This window comes from Sesamum indicum, linkage group LG13 (genome assembly GCF_026168435.1).
Source record: "Sesamum indicum cultivar Baizhima isolate 11 linkage group LG13, ASM2616843v1, whole genome shotgun sequence".
Lineage (NCBI taxonomy): Eukaryota > Viridiplantae > Streptophyta > Magnoliopsida > Lamiales > Pedaliaceae > Sesamum > Sesamum indicum.
The window spans coordinates 11741805-11769399 of record NC_142669.1 but is presented as its reverse complement, the minus strand read 5'-3'; the positions used below and the strand labels follow the sequence as shown (position 1 = coordinate 11769399).

At 35.1% G+C, this 27595-nt stretch overlaps 3 protein-coding genes across 3 annotated transcripts; 1 reads left to right on the top strand and 2 right to left on the bottom strand.

Annotated features, from left to right (window-relative positions):
• Positions 1-2192: 2192 nt before the first annotated feature.
• LOC105176822 (uncharacterized) lies at positions 2193-3234 on the bottom strand. Its single transcript, XM_011099741.3, has one exon. The coding sequence runs from the start codon at positions 2757-2759 to the stop codon at positions 2325-2327; it is 435 nt and encodes a 144-aa protein (XP_011098043.1). The 5' UTR covers positions 2760-3234; the 3' UTR covers positions 2193-2324.
• Positions 3235-4570: 1336 nt separating this feature from the next.
• On the top strand, positions 4571-13864 carry LOC148784509 (uncharacterized). Its single transcript, XM_088876857.1, has 4 exons — positions 4571-4632; positions 6902-7064; positions 7529-7603; positions 8945-13864. The coding sequence occupies exons 1-4, from the start codon at positions 4571-4573 to the stop codon at positions 11444-11446; spliced, it is 2802 nt and encodes a 933-aa protein (XP_088732983.1). The 3' UTR covers positions 11447-13864.
• Positions 13865-17557: 3693 nt separating this feature from the next.
• LOC105176823 (protein LIGHT-DEPENDENT SHORT HYPOCOTYLS 10) lies at positions 17558-18687 on the bottom strand. Its single transcript, XM_020698752.2, has one exon. It carries the CDS (start codon positions 18518-18520, stop codon positions 18005-18007), a length of 516 nt encoding a protein of 171 aa, XP_020554411.1. The 5' UTR covers positions 18521-18687; the 3' UTR covers positions 17558-18004.
• Between the last annotated feature and the right edge of the window lie 8908 nt (positions 18688-27595).

Here is a 27595-nt window from a genome sequence, read left to right as displayed (position 1 = left end):
CCAATAATATCTGGATCAAGGGGTGTACCATTGATCCATTCTAGACGTCTGGTGTATAACAATATGAAAAAAAAGGCCATGAATCAAGGGTGGGGAGGGGGGGAAGAAGAAGAAGTAGTATTTAAAATGACGCTTACCCTTGTTTTCTTCAATCGACTTCAATCTTTAATCCCCTTCTCCAAGTGAGATTTTTAATTTGAAATTCTCTAAAAATATCCATGCTATCACTGAAAACACGTCTTCTCTTCGTACTAGCAAGATAGAAAATGAAAAAGTAAAGGCCAATGTCACGTTATGAGGTTAACAAATTGATCTTCTATGCTCTTTCTTTGATTAAAGAACTAAGAAAGAAGTAGGAGATTTCTATGGAGAACTTAGGTTTAGAGGGAATAGAGAAAAGGTTGTGTTTCTTGGGAGGGAGAGAGAGGGAAAAAATGTGTAGTGTAGGATGTGTACAATGACCTAGTCAATACATACACTAGGAGTTAGCCTAGCTTATCGAAAACATGCTATTCCCTTAACCAAAATCTTCTGGCCGAGTGGGAACTGTCAAAGAGCCCCACTCCACCAACATACTCTCCCCAAAAGGAGACTAACTCCTCCTTAACCGAGTTTAGGTCAAAGAGAGTCATGGCTTAGGATTTAATGCACCGGGCTCCACTTAAATTAAATTAAACAAAGTTATTGTCCAATGGAGTCAAATTAAATCTAATTTAATTATAAGCTCATAATAAATTCATGTCTTTTAATTCAATTAAAAGACCCAAGCTCACTCTACTTTAATTTATAAATTCAATCCATAAATTAAATCGAACCCAATTACATTGATCCAATCAATTTAAAACGTTTTAAAGTAAAATAATCTAATTAATTAAACTTTGGGAAATCAAACCCATGGATTATTTTGCATAAATTAATTTAATTCAATTAAATTAATCCCTTTCTTTTAAAATTAATTACAGTGATCATAGTGTGACTTTTTAGGTTCGCCTTCAGTTGGACTCGGACCTGTTGCAATGGGCCATCTAGTAGCAGTCCATACCACTAGAGAGTAGGTGAATAAATGACAAACATTTAGCTTCCCGAATTTCCTACTAAGATACTCCTCCTATCAACCATCTCTCAGCCTTAGTTTAGGGTATAGAATTAGGTAACGATTTCCATCATGGACTAGACATCTGTACTTATTATTCGAGACCTTATTTACCCTACTGATTAGCATGGGAGAACCTATCCCATTCAATCACTTACTGTGGCCACGGATGAAGGAAGTGGATCAGCCTAGAAAGCGCAATGGAAGCATGAAAAATTAAAATCAAATAAAAAAAACATTAAATATTCCAATCAAGAGGTGAACCCTTGATCTATCTCGAACGTTCGGTGTATAATAATAAAACATATCGTCAAGAATAAAAGAAATAACCAAGGGTGCAAGAAATTGAACCAAGTTCTACCCTTGTAGTTTCCTTCGGTTGGAGATCCAATTCTCAAATCTATTCACGAATAGATCTCAACAGAGAGATCCTCTAAATCGTCCACACTACCATTAAAATTTGTTTCCTCCTCGTGCTAGCAAGAAAGGGAACGTGAAGAAAGAAAATCAACTCCACATCAAATTAACATATTGATCTTCTATGTTCTTTTTTTTATTATTATTCAAAAATCGAGAAAAAACAAGGAAAATTTTCTTGGGGAATTTGGCTATGGTGAGAGAGATCAAAAATTGTGGTAGAGAGAAGGGGTAGAAGACCTAGTTTTTGTGTGCACTTGATTTTATCCAAGGTGGTTACCTAAACCACCTACTCACCCATACCTCAATCATGGCCGAATTATTGAACTCCTAGAAAGCAAGAATTCAGTTGTTTCTTTCCACAGGAGAAGTCATATGTTCTTTCGGCCTAAACTAGGTCAAACCAGGTCCAATGAACTAAGTCTTAATTTAAATAAGTCAAGGCAATGTCCAATAGACTCAAATTAAATCTAATTTAATTATAAGCCCAACAATTTCTTTTTAATTCAATTAAAAGACCAAATCCCACTCACTCTCTTAATTTATAAATGAAATTGTGCCCAATTAAATTAAATCAAGTAAGTTAAAAGGCCTAACTCAAAATTTAGTTAATCTTTAAAAAAATCCAACCCATGAATTTTTACATAAATGATCCAATTATTTATGCTCTTAAAGAAATTAATTTAATCTAATTAAATTAATCCCTTTCTTTAAAAAAGATTCATAGACATTCACACAAGGCCACAACTCATAGAACATCATCAATGTCATCCATAGACATACTCAAACATCAAAGAATCTGCTCCTCTTGGGCCTAATCATATTTCTCTCCCCATGCGTATACAAGAAAGAATACCCATGAAAGCGCCAGTACAATATCACCAACTAGCTGCCTCGGCCAATCGTGGGCCAAATCCTCCAATCTTCTCTCAAAGTAGACCCTCCAGAGGGCCATTGAGAAATGAAGGAGAACGCAGCCCTTAGCAAAGAAGCCTTGGAACTCCCTGTCCTTAACGAAAGCCACCATGAACAACAAACACCCAATCAGAACCAATAGCAACCCAACAAATGAATTTGATGTCCGAATTAACAGCTGATCATGAGGAGTTGATCCCAACAGCATCCTTGCCGTCTCGACTCCGTGCCCAAGAACTGAGATTTCTTTAAGATAAAACATAATCAGACCTCCACAAGCTATGGATATCAACGAGTGTAGCATGCAGACCACAAAGAAACCAGATGACCCCATTTCACAGAATTTAAACCGAAATCACAGATTTGATTCTTGACAATAACCATGTAGCAGGGATTGAATCACAGCCCGAGTTGAGGGAGCCTTCTCTTTAAGTTTATAGCACCAAAACTCGGAGTTGAGGTGTTGTCATCCGACGCTTAGAGATCGAATATTCTAACTTTTTATCGGCGGAATCATGAAACGCAAGCAAGAACAAGTGAAAATGTAGCCTTTTTTCCGAACATCTTGATCCCAAATTGGGAATTGAGACGAGCAAGAATTTATGTATCTTCTTGATCATCCACTCTCTCACATCTTATCAAATAAAGAATATATAAGGCGACCCTTATGCGTGAATTGACAGAATCCTATGTTGATTGGGATTATCGATGCAAAAATAGAGTTGTAAGATTTGGGGATTTTGAAACCCTAATCCCAATCCCACGGGAAAGAAGGCCGGTGGCAGCTGGCACTGTGTTTATTGGTAGAAGTGTGGGTTTTTGTTGGCAGTATTGGTTACTTGGACACTGTCGCTGAGGATTACTATGTAATGGTAGGGATGTTCAATCAAATCGATAAAATCGTTCTGATTTATTAGTTTGAAAATTCTACTTCATTTTTTATTCTTCAAATTCGAACTAATTATATAACAGCAGTAAACTATACTTATAATGTAATTAATATACAGTTACAAAAATAATTAATTACGTATCCTGTGATTAATTTAATTTGATCAAACTTGACAAGGACAAAAATTCTTCCCATCAATCTAATCCAAATTGTATCCTGATGAGTGAGTGAGTTTGCGAGTCAATAAACGAAGACCGTAAAATAAATAGTGATTTACCTTTTTATGTTTTTTAAAATGAAAAAACCGGCAAACTGTTGATTGAATAAAAAAATTGACTGGTACAAAAATTATTGGTTCGACCTCCAAGTGAACTATGGTCGAACTAGTAATGTCATAAGAATATATAAAAATAATAAAAAAATAAAAAATATATATATACAATTTTTTTATGTTACCGTAGGAATTAAAAGTATTTCAAAAATTTGATAATTTAATCAATATGTTAAAATTTTTATATCACGAATAAAAATATAAAAAATGTATAGATAACAAAAATAATAAGTTAAATTATGCCAATAAATAATTATCATCTCCCATTAATAAAATATGCACGTCTTATGATCTATTAATTATGAATCTAATTAGCAACTTATATTATTTTAATTAAATTATAAGTAGCAGTAAATAAGAAATACTAGTATGTAATGAATAAGTGTCAAATTTAATGCGTTAAAATAATTTAAATTAATGGGTAAACATAACGTACTATATAAATTATTTAATTTATATGATAGGGTGGGGGGGGGGGGAATCTTAATCGAGGAGAAAGAATCTGTATGGTCTAGAAAATTGACGAAAGTGTAAAATTAAAATGATTTTAAATGTTCACTTTGGAATTTCGGGCCTCTTGTATCTACAAATACATCATTACAAAAAACAAAAGATGTTTGCACAAGTGGGTAGAGGAAAAAACAAAACGTACGTACATTATTTTATATCGAATCATGACCTATTTGTTTCGTAGCACAGGACCAAGAGTTGCTCCCTTTTTGTTCATTTTTCGTTCTCTTTAAAATTCAAATTAAAAACCCTTTAATTTGTCTACACCACACTGTTGAATGTAGTCTAACTCTATCGCTAAATAGACTAAAACAAGAAAAGACACAAATTCAGATCAAACAGTATTGATTAGTGTATGTGGGATTGTTTTGATTCTATATTTGAACGTAGCTCAAAATAGAACACATTAAGGAGAATGGAGAATGATTTTCCTCTTTCGAAGAGGGTGCTGGTCATGAGTGATAAGAGGAGGGAGCGGTGTGGTTTTGTGCAATGTGTAATTGTAAGTAGTTTCTAAAACCACCAACACACTGATGCATAATATGTACTCAAACTCCGACCATATTAGCACAATATGTGGACTACCTAGCGATAATGGCTAGCTACCTTATTGCTCACATAATAAAGTCTTTCTATCACTCTAACATTACTAATCATTCTCCTCCAGGTAGGAATATGGAAAATAGATTTAAGTTCTATGCTTTCTGTAATTCTTACTATCATTCTCAAAATAGGTGATAAACTATCATAGGCAATTCTGATTTTTTCATCAGTGGAGCTATATGAATACATATAAAACAAGCATTGATTTTTTTACTTATTTCTTGTTCTCTGAACATGTCGGGATTCGACATTTAAGATTGCGTCATCTCTACAATGGCGTCATTTATGGCTCGTTTGCATGTAGGTGAGCTGGGGTTGACGAATTCATATTCGCGCAATAAATATTTTTCTTCTATTGCTTGGCACAAACTATTGAACAGTTACAAAATGTGCTCATCATCCTGAACTCATAGTGCCCAGATACGATGAGAATGAACGAATATTTGATATTAAGGTTATGAAATTCAAAAAGAGTATGATATGGAAAAATTAATGACGTGCAATGACTTGTGAGAGGAAACAATTTTTATAATTTTGATCTATCGTGAGAGAATGGCACTTGGACTCCATATGCAATTTCTCCACTATCTTGGGCGGGTTTGAGAAATATCTGTACATAGATTAGATATTGGGTTGTTTTCATGGGCTTGTACTTATAATTTTATACATATCTATTACACAATTCATCATGTAATACTGTTCCCGCAATATATCTTTGCATATAAAGGATGACACCATTTTGAGTGATTTAAAATTAAAACTTGTGTTGTTTTTTTAAGAGCCTAGTAAAATATGCCTTCATTGTGCGTGAGGCATAATTTTTAATTTTTTAATCTTGATTTTTTGTATTTCTCCATCTCTTAGATAATGTATTAATGTAATATATGTATATATGTTTATTTATTTAGAATTAAAATATTCATGTATCACAATAATGAGATCTCAAGAAAGAGAAGGAACAAACAAGTAAAAGATTTTAATGAGAAAATCTTGATTGAAAATTTAATATCGAAACAAGTTTATTGAAAATGTACTCCATTCTAATATTTATACATTGGTCTCCTCAAGTGAACGGTGATGATTAATCTTAATGTTGTGGTGAGAAGTTCTCAAAAATTTTTTAGAAAATATTTTTAATTATTATTATAAAAGCTTCTAGACTTATATATAGAACTTTCTTAAAATTTATCTCAACTATTATATTTGTCTAAAACCTCCTGACCATAATCTTTCATATTTGTGTAAAATATTCTAAAATATTTTAAAATTATTAAATTTATGTTGAATTCAATGCTTTCTATAATGTACTTTAATATTAACATCTATACTTATATAGACCCCGTTAAAATAGGTAATCTTGAGAGTTGTTCTCGTATGCTAATCTTTCTTAATTGTTTTTTACATAAACAAAACGAGAGATTTTAAATACGTTATCATCTCACAAAGTTTAAAACTCACCACATTGCCAATCTACAAAGAAAGGGAGATGGCATATATTGTTAAATGAGTCACGTATAGGATTAATTACTCATGATAGTAAGATCATGAGTTCAATTCTTATCCAAATTTGCGAGTATATTTGTTGGTATTTGCCGTAGTTTTTATTGAAAAATAATATTATTAAGTATTAAAATACATAAAAGAAATTTTTTATTTTTTCTACCCCAAATCAACATAATAATAATGATGCAATAAGTAGTAATCAAGTTTATCAATCTAACTTTCAGTTATTTTAAAGTTATAAAATTAATTTGACAAAGCCCACTATATATATGTAGAAAATATGAATATTCTTTTTATGAAATTTTATTTATATTAACTATATATATATATATATATATATATATTATTTGAGCTTGCATTTTGATGAGAATTACACTTGGCAGGATTCGAACCCTCGTCACTTTACTGCCTTCTGCTTCATTTGTATATGAGTCGTGTTTTCAGCTTGCACTTTTATATGTAGTTTAGCACTTTAGCATGTTTACAAGAAGTTAGGATGTTTGTTTTTCTGTTTTCCCTCCTGTGCTTTGTACAGAGCTATTTAAGAGCTTTACCAGCTCCGAATCAATACAACGAAGATGATAACCATCTCCACAAAACTCTATTGCATCTACTGTATTTTCATGATTTGTCTCTCTAGATTCAACACGGTATCAGAGCTGTCATCTGGATGGTCTCTGCATACCCAAAGTTTTGATACTGATCCACTGCGCACAAAGATATCTGTGATGGCTAGCTTTTCGAACACAATTCCAGGTGGTGGTATTGGTTCAGGAAACAAGACGATAAACTCAATGATTCAGGTACGTTGAACGGCAGCAATTGGTTGTCATGGAGTAGATCGGTAAGAATAGCACTCGAGGCAAAGATAAACTTGGTTACATAGATGGTTCATGTGTGAATGTAGTAGAGGGTTCTGCGGACTTGCGACAATGGAGGATCACAGATTCAATGGTCCGAACTTGGATCTTAAATACGATATCCAAGGATATTGTGAACGCATACTGGTACGCTACATCAACTTGACCTTTACTCTACATGATCTAATGCAAAATTAACTCAACAAGGTAATTTGAGTGTCACTGCTTTTTACACCAATATAAAACAATTATGGGACGAATTGGTGTGCTTGATGCCACCGGCCATGTGCACTTGTGGGAAATGTACATGCGGTAGTAACAAAACAAAAATAGAATAGGCTGAAGGGAGCCAATTGATTCAGTTCCTCACTGGCTTAAATTATTGCTACGATAATATCCGTAATCAGATATTCGCCTTAGATCCACTGCCCCATGTGAATAAGGCCTATTCAATGGTGTTGCGAGTTGAGAGGCAAAGGCAGGTGAACATGAGTTTCATTGATACTGGAGATAGTTGATAACTCTGCAATTATAATGATTTTATAGCAATTTAATCTTCCTTTTTAAGCCAAAATATTCCTAATTATGTGATTTTATTGCATATTCAGCAAAAAGGAAGATTACAAGGACGTTTCTGCAAAATTGACAAAGTGCGCCCACGCTTAATGGAGTATTCAACTCGGGATAAGGATAAGCACGAATGATTTCCCCAAGAGATAAAGGAATCAAGTGTTTAGATTTAGAAAGGATTCTTTTAAGCTTATCTTTTGTAATCTATTTACCTTTTTAGAGTTTATCATGTATCTATCCCCCCACTACGTCTAGATTCGTAAGGGACTTTTATTATAAATAGGGGGGATCTCTTCATTAGAAATCGTTCAGTTTTTATCTTAGAACTCTATAGAATTCTCTGTTCATCTCTTCTCTTTTATTTTATTTTACTACCGGAATTAATGGAATTCCACTTTATAGTGTGTTCTTCCATTAATATGTCCGGCTAAATTCCCTATTTTCTGGTTAAGGTATGGTGATTGCTTGATTCCTATTATGTTGTGAGATCTAATCTGCGTTCTACACTTGTCAAACAAATATTCATGTTATTCTCTGTGCTTTAATTACAAACATCTGATTTATGAATGATTCGGCCGGTTGTTCATTATCAAGAAGGTTTGCTTAGCTAATTGAACTTTATAAATCCGTGTAATTGTTTATTTAGTTCAATACTTAGTGGCAACGTAGCATGATTAGTTATGTCACAGTATTTAATTATGTTATGGGGAATGCATGATCTAGTTTAAACGAATTGTCCTCGTAGGAGTTTGTTGATTAGAATCAGGCCTTTCTAATTCTTAATGCTGTTAATAGATTAAATCTTGTGGACGTTCCCAAGGTTGTCTGTTAATTAGGAATCTAGCCAACGGTCGTACCTTGGCTAACGAAAAGGTAAGGAAAGGTGAGGTTGTTAGGTCGTACCAACGACCATAACTGGTTTATTTGTCCATACATGTGTTATTCTTGCATCAATGATCAACTCACGAGAATCAAGCATAATCCTAGCCTTAACCGGAAAATCTCCCTCATATATCTCCACCAGGTATTTTTAATTATTTATTTAGTTTTCAATCGCTTCTTTTTATCATCAATCTCCCCCCATTATTTTCTATTTTTCTCAAAGAAATCAACTTAAAGCCAATCTCTGTGGATCGACCCTACTCCCACTTTCACAAGTGTAGTAGGAATTATTTTTGGTGACTTCGACACTCATCAAATTTTGGCGCCGTTGCCGGGGATTGGCATTTTTAAGTATATTTCTTTATTTTCAGTTACTTGATTTTTTATCACCATTGATGCCAAGGTCTTCTCGTACAGGTAAATTGGTATACGACCCCGAAATCGAAAAGACCGCACGAAGACTTCGTCAGGAGACTAAGCAACAATTGGAAGGAACATCCACTCCATACGAAGACAAAGAAGATCCAACTTTTGAGTTTGAAGAATCCGTAAGCGAATCCGAAGAAGAGACAATGGCTTTGATCCCTGAAAGATCGATCAATGACATGACGTCACCCGATCTAAACCAGCAGCCACTGTGCATTGAATACCCCGACTTAGAGGTAGATTTTGAACTGAAATCTGGATTAATTCATTTACTTCCTACCTTCCGTGGTCTCGCAGGTGAAGATCCACATAAGCATCTGAAGGAATTCCATGTGGTGTGTTCCGGAATGCGACCACAAGGCATAAGCGAGGAACAAGTCAAATTGAGAGCATTCCCCTTCTCTCTCGCCGATCAAGCGAAAGATTGGTTGTATCTCCTACCTTCAGGATCCATTACAAGATGGAACGATCTCAAAAAACAGTTCCTTGAGAAATACTTCCCTGCCTCAAGAGCCACAACAATCCGGAAGGAGATCAGCGGAATTCGACAATTCGCGGGAGAAAGTCTTTTCGAATATTGGGAAAGATTCAATCGACTAGTGGAGAGTTTTCCCCATCATCAAATCCCGAACCACCTGTTGATCCAGTATTTCTATGAAGGTCTGTCAAATATGGATAGAAAACTGATAGATGCGGCAAGTGGTGGAGCATTGTTCGACAAAACCCCCACCGAGGCGCGTAAACTAATCTCGACTATGGCGTCCAACACGCAACAATTTGGGGTTAGACATGATGATCCACCTAGGAAGCGCAACGAGGTAAGTAATCTTGAAGAACGTTTAAGTCAACTAACAACTGTTGTTGAAAAAGTTGTTGCAGATATTTATCAACAAGTCAAAGCATGTGGTATCTGCACCTTAACGGGACACGCCACCGACATGTGCCCAACTCTTCAAGAATCAACTACCGAACATGCCAACGCCGTAGGAGGATTCGCCGGACAACAACATAGAAGATATGATCCTTTCTCCAACACATACAACCCCGGATGGAGGGACCACCCGAATCTGAATTACGGCAACCAACACTTTCAAACACCCCAATACCGACCACCTCCACAGCCTAACCCCACGCCAAACACATCTCTCGAAGACATGATGAAAGCGCTAGTGACCAACACACAACAATTTCAGCAACAGACCCAGGCGAACTTCCAACAATTCCAACAACAGACACAACAATTTCAACAACAAACTCAGACGAGCATTCAAAATCTAGAATCTCAAATCAGTCAATTGGCGTCGTCTGTTGGTAAGCTAGAGTCTCAAGGTAAGCTACCTCAATCTGTCATTAACCCTAGACAAAATGTTAGTGCTATTACGCTTTGTAGTGGAAAAGAATTGCAGGAATATGTGAACGAAGATGACATCAAACGTGGGCTCGGTGTGAAAAGAAAGCCAGAAAAAGAAATTGAGGTCCAACAAGAACAAACCAAACACGAAGTGTTCCATCCGCAGCCTTTGGTAACTAGACCACCATTCCCAGAAAGATTCACCAAAGCGAAGAAGGAAGAGGAGGAAAAAGAGATCCTTGAAATGTTCCGCAAAGTGGAGGTAAACATCCCGCTGCTCGATTCCATCAAGCAAATACCCCGATACGCGAAATTTCTCAAAGAATTGTGCACTAGCAAGGGTAAACTCAAGGGAAACGAACGAGTAAGTATGGGGGAGAACGTCTCCGCAATTCTCCAACGAAAATTACCCCCAAAATGCAATGATCCAGGTACGTTTTCTATCCCTTGCAAAATTGGAAAGATTGGAATAGAAAAAGCAATGTGTGATTTAGGTGCCTCTATCAATATTATGCCTCTTACTATATATGAATCTTTGAATGTTGGCCCATTGAAAAAAACGGGGGTTATTCTTCAACTTGCCGATCGTTCTGTAGTTTACCCCGAAGGAGTTCTTGAGGATGTACTTGTGCAAGTTAATGAATTGGTTTTTCCTGCTGATTTTTATGTGCTTGATATGAGGGGGGATATTTCTCCCAAATCTACATCCATCTTGCTAGGAAGACCATTCCTTAAAACCTCAAAAACCAAAATTGATGTTGATGCCGGAATTCTCTCTATGGAATTTGATAATGAGGTTATGAGTTTTAAAATTGATGGTGCCATGAAATATTCTAACGATGTGCATTCTATTTTTTTCATTGATTCTATTGATCCTTTATCGCAAAAAAATGCTATGTTCAATGGTAGAGGAGCATTCAAGACAACAATTGTCAAAAGATCGAGTCGAAGAACTTACAAGAAAAAAGTCTTTCATGACAAAATAAGTTCAAGGAAGAAGTCATCCATGGACTACCAAGTTCCCCTAAATCCACACCATCACCGGGTGCATTACATAGAAGAAGTGGATTTAGAGTGTCCAACTTATTCAAGTTGAGGCACAACAATGTCTAGCCAAAGACATTAAAGAAAGGCGCTGTATGGGAGGCAACCCATGAAATCTCTATCCTTTCCTTTCATCTTTCGTTTAATTTTAATTTTTGCAAATTTTACTCAATTCTGTTTGGATGGCTGAATTGGACAGGTTTGGAGATCCCACTAAGCGTGCCCACGCATAGTCGATCTTTCAAAACTGTTTCAACTCACCTCACAAAAACAGATTTGGAGATCCCACTAAGCGTGCCCACGCTTAGTCGATCTTTCAAAACTGTTTCACCTCACCTCACAAAAACAGATTTGGAGATGCCACTAAGCGTGCCCACGCTTAGTCGCACTTCGTAGGCTGTTATTTACGTTCATCTATCTTCTTCTATTTATTTATTTTTATTTCTTGATTTCCATTAAAAAAAAAAATTAGAAAATCGAAAAAAATCAAAAGAAAATCTTTCCACTTTTATTCATATATTTTACCAAGATTTTCTTTGACTTCATCTTTATCTTCATTAACTCTCTCTCTCACTTTCTCTCAGAGCAACTTCACCTACCACCAAGATCTCTCTCCCTCATATCCACCGGAAGTTGCCGCCATCATCTGCCACCAGCCCAACCACGCCATGAACTCTTCGCGGCATGCACTCAGGGACGCTTCCTTAAACTCTCTCTCATTTTAATTTTTCCTTGAGTTGCATGTCAATGTCCACATTGAGGACAATGTGAATTTTAAGTGTGGGGGTGTGGTTGTTGAGCTTATATATGATAATTCTTGGCATGATAAAACCCTTTCAATTTTGGACTGATCTTGACTTGATAATGTTATGTGTAAAAAGAATACATGTTTTATATTTGAGGATAATTCACTAGTTGAAAGCTTATTTCTACTAAAATGACTTGAGTTAAAATCTTCTGATATAGGATTAGTGGACTAAAACATACCTCGTGAGATTTTGAGCTTGATATATCCATAAAAATCTTCATTCTTTCTTGAGAGAGTAACACTTTTATGGCTTTGTCTTCCTAGAATTTGCCTTGAACCACATCGAGGCCACACAAATGTGCATTTATTTGGATATGATAAAGGCATTAGAAACCACTTTCGACCTTCTTTAACCACCTAACACATTTTTAACATTAGAGAACTTCTTTGAGCCTTTTGACCTATTTTGTTGAATAAACCGTCATATACAAACCTATCCCGTCGCTTGATTAAAATCTTGATTTTGATCCCTCTAAGAACTACTAGAGCATCAAGGGAAATGGGTTTAGAAGAACAAGTTCTCAAAATAGGAGATCGTCAAAATCTTTGTGACTCACATGCTTAAAAGATGTACCTCAAAATGAGTGTGGGGGTTCCAAAATTATATTCTGCTTTACTTTGTGGGAACCGACATCAATTTCCTTGGTCTATGCCTATCACAAAAATTGGAGAGGAGAAAAAGAAAAAGAAAAAAAAAACAACAAAAGAAAAGAAAGAAAAAAAAAATGTATGAACTCTCCAAAAGGAATAAGAAAGGCATAGTTCAAGGAATTGTCAAAAGATCTTGAAGGGAGATAAGTAAACTTTGAGAGCTTCGAATTATTGTTCACTCAAATTCTTTTGGTGCTCTAATTAGTTTCTTGGAATTTAACCTCATTATCCTTTTATCCTACCCCAAACCAAAGCCCCATTACAACCAAAATAAAAGACCTTTTGATCCATATATGTGCATATTTCAAAAGTGGTGGAGATGTGGTGTATAGGCAAGCCTATGGTGAAGCACTGCCGTAGTAAGCGTCGAGAGATACACTTGAGCCATATATACACTTGAGAGAATGGAAAGTGGAGAGAAAATAGTCCACTAGTTTTATGCGATTGATTTTGATAATGGTCATCACGTGAAAACTTGTTTGATACATGTTGAATTATCTCCTTCATAAAGTATGTCATTTACTTTGCACATGATTACAAACTGCTTTGAATAGTTTAAAATTTGGAGGGATTTTTGAATGCATCTTGGTTTTGCTTGAGGACAAGCAAATGGCTAAGTGTGGGGGTATTTGATAACTCTGCAATTATAATGATTTTATAGCAATTTAATCTTCCTTTTTAAGCCAAAATATTCCTAATTATGTGATTTTATTGCATATTCAGCAAAAAGGAAGATTACAAGGACGTTTCTGCAAAATTGACAAAGTGCGCCCACGCTTAATGGAGTATTCAACTCGGGATAAGGATAAGCACGAATGATTTCCCCAAGAGATAAAGGAATCAAGTGTTTAGATTTAGAAAGGATTCTTTTAAGCTTATCTTTTGTAATCTATTTACCTTTTTAGAGTTTATCATGTATCTATCCCCCCACTACGTCTAGATTCGTAAGGGACTTTTATTATAAATAGGGGGGATCTCTTCATTAGAAATCGTTCAGTTTTTATCTTAGAACTCTATAGAATTCTCTGTTCATCTCTTCTCTTTTATTTTATTTTACTACCGGAATTAATGGAATTCCACTTTATAGTGTGTTCTTCCATTAATATGTCCGGCTAAATTCCCTATTTTCTGGTTAAGGTATGGTGATTGCTTGATTCCTATTATGTTGTGAGATCTAATCTGCGTTCTACACTTGTCAAACAAATATTCATGTTATTCTCTGTGCTTTAATTACAAACATCTGATTTATGAATGATTCGGCCGGTTGTTCATTATCAAGAAGATTTGCTTAGCTAATTGAACTTTATAAATCCGTGTAATTGTTTATTTAGTTCAATACTTAGTGGCAACGTAGCATGATTAGTTATGTCACAGTATTTAATTATGTTATGGGGAATGCATGATCTAGTTTAAACGAATTGTCCTCGTAGGAGTTTGTTGATTAGAATCAGGCCTTTCTAATTCTTAATGCTGTTAATAGATTAAATCTTGTGGACGTTCCCAAGGTTGTCTGTTAATTAGGAATCTAGCCAACGGTCGTACCTTGGCTAACGAAAAGGTAAGGAAAGGTGAGGTTGTTAGGTCGTACCAACGACCATAACTGGTTTATTTGTCCATACATGTGTTATTCTTGCATCAATGATCAACTCACGAGAATCAAGCATAATCCTAGCCTTAACCGGAAAATCTCCCTCATATATCTCCACCAGGTATTTTTAATTATTTATTTAGTTTTCAATCGCTTCTTTTTATCATCAATCTCCCCCCATTATTTTCTATTTTTCTCAAAGAAATCAACTTAAAGCCAATCTCTGTGGATCGACCCTACTCCCACTTTCACAAGTGTAGTAGGAATTATTTTTGGTGACTTCGACACTCATCAATAGTTCTGCCTTCTTTGGCTTAGCACAGGAACAAAGAGGGAATCCAAGGGGTTTTAATGGGAAAGAAAGGTGCAATTGACAAGAGAAATTTGTTTTGTGAGATGTGTGATAAATCAGGGCATAGCAAGGATACTTACTTCAAGGTTCATGGCGTAGCCGACTGGTATAAGGATCTTGTTGAACAGAGAAAGAAGAGTGGCACTGGAGCCAAAGGTTATACTGCTAATGAAGTCAAAACTATGGATAAACCAGAGGTACTAGAGACTAATTTCGCGGCAGACTTGATGGAGGCATTAAAAATTGTTCAAGGACAAGTACCTCAAGAACCTGTAAAAGTCCATTACGCACAGATTGATGAAATGGGCAGGTACAGTCTCACAACATAATTCTGGAGATGCTTATTTAGGTTCTTGGATTGTAGACACAGGAGCCTCGAATCACAATCTTTAAACCCTTATATTACCATTCACTTACCAAACAATAGCTAAGTTCAAGCAACAATGTGTGGTGACATCAAGTTATCTCCTCATCTAACCTTGAAAAACGTTTTGTTTGTTCCCAGCTTCACACAAAACTTGTTGTCAGTCTCCCGATTATCATTCTCATCTCTATGAGATCCCAAGAATTTAGCCTCACTTTTCTCAATCCCAAGGACTCCAAGTGAGTTGTAGTACTCTATGTTAGGCCCAACGCATCAACTAAAGAATTGTTTCAAACTAGTGCCCCTAGTACTTTAAATATGCCACAACTCGTGAGACAATAAAATAGAAGGTAGTAGCCTCTCACAGTGACAACTTTATGCACCTCTTTTTGTTACTGATTCGTATTATTTTATTTTACAAAATAATAATCACTATTATTGTCAATAATTTATTATTGTGATAAAACAAAAATTCATGTTATAATTAATAACATTAAAATTATCATTTTTTTTCCATTATTTGTCTCTCTTTCTTCTTTTTTGGTTTGGTGGGGGGGGGGGGGTGGGGGGGGGGCGTGGGTGGGTTAGGACACAGGACGCAATTTATAATTCACCTCACCTCATTTATGTCCTACACGGACTTGAAACTAAATCAGGCTTCTGTTCCACGATGCAACATTGTGGAAATCCTATAATAATATGAATTTTGTCGGAACCCTTTCAGGAAAAAAAAAAAAAAAAAACCTTATTCATAACTAATAGTATGTTTGTAATTTATCCCACCATGTGAAAATTAAAGGCATCTTTTTTTTTCTAAAAGCAAAATTTATGAGTTTTTTTTTTTTTATTGAGCTTTAAATTGGAGTTCAATCTTCTGAAAATCTCTATGACATGGGGCTATCTCAAGTTATTAGGGAATTTATACAAACACTTCCAACCTTTTTATTAATTATGAAACATATCAAGTTCACACCTCTTCAATTCGGATTGTATTGGATCCCACTTAAATTTGGGTATATATAGAGCCATGATAACTACACAATCATCTCTCAATTAATGATTCATGTAAAATTGTACAATTCAAAATATCTATAAAATGCTAATTTGTCTATTTCTCGAGCAGGACTTTTAACACTTTGAATACTCTTGCAAACTTTGCATTCATTCTCTTGTGATCTAGCTTACTTAAAAATCAAAAGGTTATAATGAAATCTTTCTTACGTGGTCTTGTTGATCTCATCTTGTACATCGAGTAGCAACATTTCCAAACTTACCCGAAATATATTCAGACATTTCTATATTTGGATTGAACCTTTTATAAAAATTTTAAATTTGAATACACATAATTGTATAAGATAGAATTAGATGTAAAATTTGAGAAGGTTAAAGAGATGTTGTCCTTGAAAAGTAGTTCATAATTCATTAGTGAATGTCTTGAAGACACGAGGTTGTTGGTATAATTTGCATTTTGGGACGAAAATAGGACACAGTCTTGTTTTTCTTAAGAGAAGATGTTGGGACTTGGGAGGCTTTAATGTAGTGCCTCTGAATATACTTATATGAATCCATTTCTCTTCAATAACACTTAGATTTTGCAGTACAAGTTTCAGATAAGTCAATGATTTGTGTGAGTATATGTGACGCGAATGAAATTGGCTTTAACAAGGAGTTTTATATGGATACTTTTTTCCTGAAAAATACAATTTATTGTATCGTGTTAAGAAAAAAGAATAATTACCCGCTTTAGAAAATAAAACAATAATTTATTCTCCTGAATTATAAAATATAGAGCAAAAATACTTTCTTAGACCACTACACACGCCTCTGGTGCATGTGGACATAATTTTTTTAACAAATAAAAATATTATTTTGTTTATATACTTAATTTAATATATTAATACATACATATTTATAAAAATAATATTAAATATAATAAATATTAGTTATATAAAAATAATATATATGTTTCCTTTCTTCTTCATCTCCTTATCATCGGATCGCCTCCTCTGCCCTGCCGCCACCATCTCCCTCCCCTCGTGCCTTTGCCTCTGCCTCCCCCACCCCCACCCCCACCCCTAGCTCCCAAATCCGTCCTGCCCTTGGCCACCGCCTTCTCCTGCCCTCCCCCTCCTGAGCCCATCCCACCCGAATTCCCTACCCTAGCCACCTCCTCCACCCAGATCCACCTTCTTCCCTGTCGACATCCACTCACCGGCGGTCTCCCTCTCCCTCTCTCTCTCTATATATATAAATATAAATATATAAATAGCTTTTATTATAAAAGTATAAATATATATAATATCTATTCAAATTCAATTATATATAATTTTAATTTTAGTTATTAAATTTAAGTTTTATATATAAAAAGAAAAAGGCGCATGTAATTAAGGTAACGCATGATTATACCTAAAAAATTATATTCTAAAATAATACACTTAACGTATGATAATTGTACAATTTAAAAAAACTCACCGATCACACGACAAAAATTTTACACTTTTGCGTCATTGATTGGATTCAACAAATTTCAAGAATTTTCCTACTTTTCACATTTTGTCCTTTCTTTTTTTTTTTTTTTTTTCTTTCTCTGTCATTGATGATGTTCCTCTGCACCATCCCTTTTCTGCTTCAAGGACTCAAACCACATACATACACACACACACACAGATCTTGAAACCGGAAATGTGACATGCAATCAGCAAAATCAAGAAACGAAAGGAATATATATATAGACGTATATATGTAGAAGCAAGCTATATATTAACCATAACACTCTTGAAATTATCCTTTCCCAGAAAATGGGCATACTTGGATAGAGTGTTACCAATAGTTGATGAGTAATCAGGATCAAGAAAATGGGATTGAAGAAGTGCTGGAGTCATCATCAGGCTTTCCACTTCCACCCTTCTTCTTCTTCTTGTAAGGGATCCCTCTTGCCTTAGCCTGACTCTCCTTTACTTCCCTCAAGTAAATCCTTATTGCACTACTCGCAAAAGGGTTCGTCTCCTGTGGCCCCCCGTTCTCCTCATAGGCTGCGCGCAGCCGCCCAATGAGAGCATCAAGGCTGCCCCACGCCTGCCTCAGCGGGCAGGTACAAGGTGCCGGCGGCTCTGGCTGCCCGTAAAAGATGCAGCCTTGCAAGTGCACCTTGGTCTTCCCAAACTGATCCAAGTACCTCAGAAACTCCAGCACGTGCCCGCTGCTGCACTGAGACAGCGCCACTGGCGGCCGTTGGTTCCTCAAGAACTGCCCGAAAGTGTTCCAATCCCTCCTCTTCTGCGACTCGTAGCGGCTGGGCGTCGTCGCAGCTGCCGGATCGCCACCGCAGGATGACCCTTCTGCCAAATCTTTCCCTCTATCCATCTAAATTCAATAAAGACACCATGAAATTGGTCTAGTTTTCTTCGTGCTCTGGCTAAATAAGGTAATATTAGATGAATAATTATGAGATGAAGACGATCCCATCATAGAGGCTAATGGAGATGACATGCAATGGGCCACATGCAGTTGCTTTCTGTTTTTTTCCTCGTTATTTTTTCCCTTTTTCCCATTCTTTTTATTGCAATTACTTATTTATTTATTACAATATTTCCAACACTATCATTATTAACTATATAAGTTTTTCTGAGTTTATGTAATTGCAATAATTGTGTGTGGAATATTAATTTGTCCCACCCCCACTAGTTTTGTACGACTAAACGTAAAGAAAATATTATGTCCCACAAGTTGACAAAATGTGATCTCCATTAGTATCTCTAGGGCAGTGACTGCCAATAGCTTGCTAGAAATATTCATGGATACGTAAGTTATGTTTGCATATATAGATCGATCATCACTATTCACTACCATCGGTCTTGATTTTGAGTCATGTCACCTAATATTTATATTAATTACGTATAGCGATGTTTTATTTTATTTTACTTTGTTTTTTATAGAAATTATGATTTTTAAATAAAGTAGTTGGACTCGACGTTGAAGACCCGATAAAGCCTGAATATGTATATCTATATTATATATAAAAGTGTAAGTCGTAAATATTTGTTTCTCGTGAAAGTTTTAATAAAAGTTACTATCTAATAGTTTTAATACCTCTAAATTACTTAGACAATGACAAATATATTCAATCAAAAAAATAAAAATAAACAAATAATATTTCTACATGATTCGTTTGTAGAAGAGACTCTCGAATATTTAAAGAGAAATTTCATTTACTGAGGCACTATAAAATTTCAAATGAAATAGCGTTTGAGTAATATATAAGACACTAATTTAAATTTTAGAAAATAAAGAAAACGTATCATGAAATTTTAAGCAAAATTTATCAATGAGTGCTATGGAAAATTTTAATATGAGCTCCTAACTAATAGATTTTTTATTTTATTATTAAAATTAGAAAATTATTTTTAGATTGTACTTCACGTACTTTTATTTCTTACTATAATATACCGTATATAAAATATTACTAATTAGTAAGTGCAACTTATTATTACAAATCGATTATAATTAAAAGTGAAATTATTTTATGTGTTTAATTACTTCAATAGTGAAATGACATTCATATCCTTTTTTAAGTACTCTTACTAATAATAAATAAGAATAAGTTATATAAAGGGTAAATATCATAATTGGTCTTTTAATTTAATTTGTATTTAAAATTACTTTAATCCTTCAGATTCATTTCTTAATATTAACATCCTTAAACTCTAATATTTATTAAAGATCGGTCCTCTGACCATTTTCTGATGAAAATGTAGTAGGAAAATGATTTTGTGTTTGGCACACATAGTGTTTAGTGGTTGTTTTGACATTACGTATTTCTTTTGAATAAAGATATATTAAACATGACTTACACGTACTCTGCGACACGAGATGTTCTCCAAACGATCACATTATCCATTCAAACTAAAAGTTACACGCTAAGATCATGCTGTGGAACACGATCGTGTTCTTCAATGCAGAATTTTAATGCACAAATAGACCGAAACACACCTAGGATGTCTTCCACCACTAAGGCCGTTTTTCATCACAAAGTCACGTTTTTACCAAACTTATAGTCATGCTCTGTGACATTGATGTGTTCCCTAACAAACCAGAAAACGCCTAGGATGCATTCCACCTTTAAAGCCATGTTTTTGTCACACAAGCCCATTTTTACCCGAATTCTTCTCTCATTATGATTTTACAAATTTTTCAACTATCTAATGGACGAGTTCAGACTGCTTAAGGGAGAAAAAATATTTTTACTAAAACAGTTCATCTCGTCGCAGCACATGAATTATTTGCTCCAACAGTTATTTCTAGCCATCTTATTATATTACATCATAAACACAAATACACAAACCAGTACATAAATTAAAGCATCTTCATACATTTGTGTTTTTTAAAGTTTCTGTACATTACTTTTTAAATTTCTTACCTTCCGCAATAGGCGAAGACTTTACCAATACAAAAAAGAATTAATTTGATAATTTTAAAATTTTAAGGAACTACACTGAGAAAAATAAACTTAAATTGACCATTTTACCCTTAATTATTAATATGGTCTAACTACAAAAAAAATGCGGAATTTAGCACGGATATATAACACGATCGTTCCAAGAACCTTTCCTAATTGGATTGGTCATTGGAACTCTTGAGGAACAGAATCAGGTCGTTGATATCACGGTACTCTTATATTTCACCGTTTAGTTTTGAAAAGGCCTGAACATTACGAAAATCATTCCAGATTTAGTATTGCAAGGATCTTACGATCGTGCCAACTTTGGAACGATAAAATATCATACTACAGTTTGGAACGATTTGGTAAACATTGGTACGACCCACCAATTGCATATAAGTACTGTTCCAAAATAAGGTCCAAAGTCCGTCGAGAAAACGACATTTGAAAAAATCATTATAAAATAAGGTACAATTAGAAACGGTTAAAGTACTTAGGAAAGCTTGTATTACATCTTGTTCCTAAATATGGCATATGTGGGAAATTATATGTGTTCTTCGTGCCATTCCAAAGTGAGTTACAATTAGGACCCATCTTAGTGGATAGAAGATGTTGTACAATACCCGTTCCGACTGTGTCACAATGGATAAATTTTAACAGCTACTTTGTCGTTTTTATCCGTCTTTCAGTACCCGTTCGTAAATATGCTGCAACGGCTATATTATAACGACTATATTATAATAGCTATTTTTGGAGTTCCAAACACCATTTCAGTATCCGTTCCAAATTTTTCTGTATATATGTTGCTTTCATTTCATTTACTCTTACTACCTTCTTCCAATCTCATACTCTTACTCTCTCTCTCTCTCTCTCTCTCTCTCTCTCTCTCTAATTTTTGTTGATCTTCAAAGTTATTTTGATCAGGTAACAACTTGAACCCTTTTTTGTCAATTAAATGCATGTAGTACTTATTAATTAGTTATATTTGTTCTACTTTTGTTGATTAAATTTAACATCTATGCCGATATATATTCATATATGTGTAGGACTCATTATGTTAAAAAAGTTGAGGAGATAGATACATGAGAAGTATCTGTCGAGGAGGGCGACTCTTACGTTGTAGTTTGAGGGTGGTCTTACTGCATTTATAGGACGGGCAAAAGTCTCCACGTACATATATGGATGGTAAGAAGATTAAGTATCCGTGTCAAAAGTGAAAAAACGATGTTTTTAAAGCCCCCGATGATGTAAATTGGGATTGTATATGAAAGGATTTATGCCAGAGCATTAGAATTGAACTTTTCATGGTGATGAGGGGATATAGGAGTACTTTGATGCCTTCACCACATTGCATGTGTAGAAGGAGCAAACTCCAGCTGCTTAAGAGAAGGGTATTAGTACACACTAAGGTGATGCAATGAAAATAGATCGGCGCAGAGGATTGTTTTTTATAGCCCCCGGTCGGCTTTCTGATTTTCTAATTATAACCAACAGGGTGCGCCTATGATGGAACGAGGTCCTATCATTGCTGGCCCCTCAGCCGCCGCAAATGGTCCAGATGATGCTACATCGACCATAGATGAGGCTGATAGTATACTACCCCCAAGAGGCAGATGTTGCCAGTTTGTGGGCTGTTGAACCACATGAACCACTAGCTGTCCTCCACCATCAGCGTGCCAGTATATCAGCTTCGATGATATGAGGTAATTTATTTTGTTTTTTTTTTGGCATTATTTTATTTTAAAAATGACTAATTAACGTGTTATTTCAGGTCTGATCGCAAATTTCACGAGCACATGAACGCATTGGCGCGAGGGCACTATCCCCATCCTTGGGGATGTTTACAACAAATGGCACTAGAGCACCAATAGTTTTGGTTCGAGAGTTTGAAGGTAATTGTTGGAAGGAGAGCCCATAACATTATTGCAAAAAATAATACACAAAGATATACAAAATATTAACATCAATATAAAGCAGCGGAAATAATCGATCAAACGAAGGCTCAGAGAGCCAGATCCATTTTTTAAGTTTTATTCACGATCACTAAGATCGGCAGTCTTAAGATAAAATCCACGGTTGCACACGGTTTTGACACAAAGCCCTTGCCACAAAGGTTATAATCCTCGATCACATAGATCTTCTTAGCATACGGTCACTGAGACCTTCAATCTCTCTATTTCACAAAGATTTGCACTGAGCTTATCGGAATAGTTTTCTCTTATAAGATAGGAGAAGGAGTCTCCTATTTATAGGGCCGAGAGAAGAGATGGAGATGGAAGATAGGGATCACCTTCCATAAACCATCAGCTTGGTTTTGGAAGGAAAATCGTTGCAAGAGGAAAGTGAATCACAGAGAGGGAATAGAGAGATGTGAGATATGAGAGAATAAGTAACCAATCCGGGTCGGGTCGGGTCGGTTTGTGGGTCGTGGGCTTGGGCCAAACCGTAGCCATCCAAGTGTGTGTTGGGCCTCCCTATTTTCGGTCCTGGGCCATAAATTTTCCAACAGTAATTTTTTGTGAAATTTTTATATTATCGTGTAATTTAAATTTTTTAATATTGTACTAATTTTTTTTCTTATTTTGTGATATTGCAGATGACTTACTGATGAGACTATGATGATGAGTCTATATTCTGAGTCTTCCATATGTGGGCAAGCAAGTTCATCTAGAAATGGTTTGACATCGCCAAGAGTCAGTTGAACAAACCAGTTTGGCTGGCCAACGAGGTTTGGCACAAGCTGCAGTTATACTAGGCCAACATGGACTTCAAAAGATGAGTCCGCCAAGAACAAGGTCAATCGATCGGCTAACTCTGCTGCGGAATCTACCGTTTACCGGGGTGGATCTTCCTCTATTGCATACGCAAGAGGAAGATGCTAAGTAATTTTAATTTTTTAAAATCTTTTACCAATAGTTTATAAATATTTTGTTAATTGTTCTTTTCTTGTACATGAGGATGAGCTCGGTTGCCCTGTAAAGCAGATGTAGTTATTCGCTAGATGCTACCAAAAGAAGAACTACGACGGTTAGAGCGGCCCAAGCGCAGCGGAGATAGCAGAAAGTAATAATTATTTAAAATATATTGTTTGTTTAAATTTGTAGAATAATATTAATATATACTTTTTTTTGTTGGAAATATTCCAAAAATTATTGGAAGACCACCAGCCTCATCCGACTGGCGATGCCCAGGATACGCCGCCTGAAGCAGAGGGTTCGGTGGCGATGACCAAGCAATAGCTGTAGCTGGCAACGATTAGGAGCAAGAACAAGGGTCGTGTATTCGGCCTTGGTTCCGAGGCCTATGCCTCGAGTCGAACCTACACATCACCATTGCCACTGCCACTGCCACTGCCACTGCCACCACCGCCGCCGCCGCCGCCGCTACGCACTGACCAGAGGATCGGATGGTCCGGCTCGAAATGATGATGGTAGACATGATGGGCATGGTGAAGTCAATCCAGGCGAATGCCTCGACTTTCAGCTTTTCACAGCCCAACGCCTCGTGTAATGGCCGATCACAGCCTCCGACACCCCGTGCCCCAGACAATGATGACATAGATTAGGCTGATGAGGAGGGTGGGATGTAGGTTAGATTTTTTTTTTAATATTTGTAAGTAAAGAAATTTTATATTGATATAATATTTTTTTTGTAATTACAAATGTTCTAATGCAATCCATTATTCAATATTTATTTAATTAATAATATTAAAAATAAAATAATTAATTTTACTAATTAACTATAATTAAAATTATTTTAGAATTAAAATTTTAAATATATAATTATGAACGGTATTTTGAACAAAATTTTGTGAATGTGTTTAAACAAAATTTTATTCTAAATGTAATGATTAAATATCATCGCTATAGTTCCAAAATAAACTTTTGCAATCGTTCCAACAATGTCTTCTAAATAAAGGACACAACCGTTCCAAATGTATTCCAATCATGAGAGGTTCAAGTAATGCTCAACAACTGTTAACATTTCCAAATAAATGTCTTTCCAAATTTAATAACTAAATATCATCGTAAGCAGCGGCGCTGGTGGTGGGGGTGGCGATGGTGCATCTCACGATCGGTTCAGGCCAATGAACTACTGTATCCCGCCACATCTAACCCCACTGAAACGGAGTCAGCGGTAATCGGCAGGGGCTTGGACACAGCCTCCTATGATGGGGTTGTTGGTGTAGCCTTAGCTGGCTCATCCCCGGGAGGGCTGTGAGAGCCACTGCTGCGGGCGCAATCAGGCCTCAGTCACGTCCTTGTCCCGGGGGAGGCGGAACACCAATTGTCATTATCTAATTTTAAAATTTTAAAATTTCATTATTGATAAAATTTCAAAAAATCTTACTACAATGTTAATATTCCAAAAAAAATTAACTTAAAAAAAACACATAATTGCATTGTAGTCCATAATTTTGCAATAATTTTATTAAAATTCTTATTTTGAAAAAATTACATTAAGGTCTTCTAATTTTCTAAAATGAGACTAAAACCCAACAATAATTTCTGAAAATAATTTTAAAAAACAGAAATTAGCTATTATAAATAGTTATTTACAATTGTCAGAAATTTAAAAATAATAAGAGAAAAAAAAGAAAAACAGAAAACTTTCCCAAATTTTCACATAATTTCACATATTGAACATAAATTAGACAAACTAATTGCACAAATTACACAAATTTATTACATAAATTACACTAACTACACAAATTTAACATATTTTTCAAAAAAAAAATTCTAAAATTATAGAAATTTCAGAAAAAAATTTCAATTTATGAAAATCGGCCATGGAGGAGGGGGGTTTCGGCGGCTGAGAGAGAGAGAGAAAAGAGGAAAGAGGGAAGAAACAAAATTTGTTCCAAAAGCCTTTTTAAAGAGTGTTACAAAATTCAAAAAATTGGTTACCAAAGCCGTTACAATTTATATAGTGTAACATATCCATTTAAAAAGTCGTTACAGATTATTTAGTTTAAGATATCTGTTTAAAAAATCGTTAAAAAATCCATTACACTGTAATGATGCAACGTCGTTTTGGTAAATTCCATTGCAAAAATCGTTACAAAAGCTGTTACAATTAATTAATTATTTTATAAAAAATCATTTAAAAAACGATGTCATTTTCGACAATTTAATGTTGTTTAAACATATCATTGTACTAGAACAATATAATTAAAATATACTAAAAATACCAAAAAATTTATTTGCCATTGATACATGTAACTGTCATCTTACGGTATATTTATAAATATTAGTATTACATTGATGTAACTGTCATCTTACGGTGTTGAACTGCATGGGTTAATTAGGCCGTCAAAATTAAGATAAAACCTTCAAATATGATCATACTTAGCAAAAAAATTCATTCGGCCAAGTTGTAGCCTTATTGTAGGGGTGTCCATTTCGGTTAACCAAACCGAACCGAACCGAATTTTCGGTTAACCGAAAATTCGGTTCGGCATTTTTGAAAACCGAAAACCGAACCGAATGTCTTCGGTTCGGTTCGGTTAAAACCGAACTAAGTTCGGTTTTTTCGGTTTTAAAACCGAAAAAAACCATTTTTTTTTTTAAGCAATTTCTAAGCACAAGTTTACTTAGGCATTTCATCAAACACGTTCAAAGCAAAATTGTAAGTTCAATTTTTTTCATTTTCTTGTAAGAGTCTAAGATACCAAAATACCAAATTAACTAAACCAGAAATCTTACCTGTCGTGACTCGTTGTGTGAGATTGGTTTTCTACTTTTTCTGACCCAATTCGTAGATGGTCGCTGCCGGAGCCGGTGCCTAGGTGATTTCTGTTTCAGAGTTCAGACTTTCAGTTTTTTGTTCGCACTTCTCGCCGGCGAATCGCGGCTCACCGACAGAATTTCTGTTTTGCAGCTTTTGCTTTCGTTCTCACTTCTGTGCCAAGGTGAACGTGAATCTCTCTTTTCTTTCTTCCTCTTTAGTCTTTTCTGTTGCTGCGTTGCAGTTGTTCTCTTGAGTCTTCAGTTCTTCTCCTTTTTAGTTTTCTCTCTTTACTTTACTAAATACTAATATAAATTATATCATATAATAATATTAATATTATAATATATATGTAATTATATAATTTTTATATGTATAAATTTTTTTTTTATTATTTATAGAATTTCGGTTTTCGGTTCGGTTCGGTCACTGAATTGGTGACCGAAAAACCGAACCGAAAACCGAACCGAAATTTTCGGTTCGGTTTCGGTTCGAACCGAATTTTCAGTTCGGTTTCGGTTCGAACCGAATTTTCAGTTTCGGTTCGAACCGAATTTTCGATTTCGGTTCGGTTCGGCCGGTTTTCGGTTTTTTTGCACACCCCTACCTTATTGGGTATATCGATTTCGTCATATCTTTCCTGAAATGTAATAGTAATCATTCAATATATTATATTTCTAAATCAGGTCATGTGATTTAAAAGCATACCGTTTGATGTGATCTAATGGACACATACTTGTATATGATTAAATTTGGTATGAATCGGGTGCCCGAATGTAAAGATAATATATTTTAATCTGAATTTATGAGATGGCTCAATTTTTCTAACGGTTTTTTTGCAATTGGTATAATTTTCAATTGTAGCGACATTTGTAACGGTTTTTGCAATGACAAATCAAATAGAAAATTTTCCCCTGTTTTTTTATTTTGATTTCAAAAGTCTTTGTTTGTAACGGCCTTTCGTGATTTTGTTGTACAAAATTTCATTTCTCGCCTGTTGACAAAAATTAACCGCCTTATTTTGTAATGGCCTTTATAATGGTTTTTGAATAAATTGGCCATTCCAAAATAATAATTTTTTTAAAAAAATAAAAAATATTGATATTTTTTTTTATTTTACAACATTGCAACAAAACATATTTTATTTAAAAATATACATTATGTAGCCTGGTATTCATCATCATCATCAGTCTCGTAGTCCTCGAAGTTGTCCTCATCATCCTCTTCATCTTCATTATTAATTTGACCAGCTTCAGTTTGTGAAGTACCTGAAA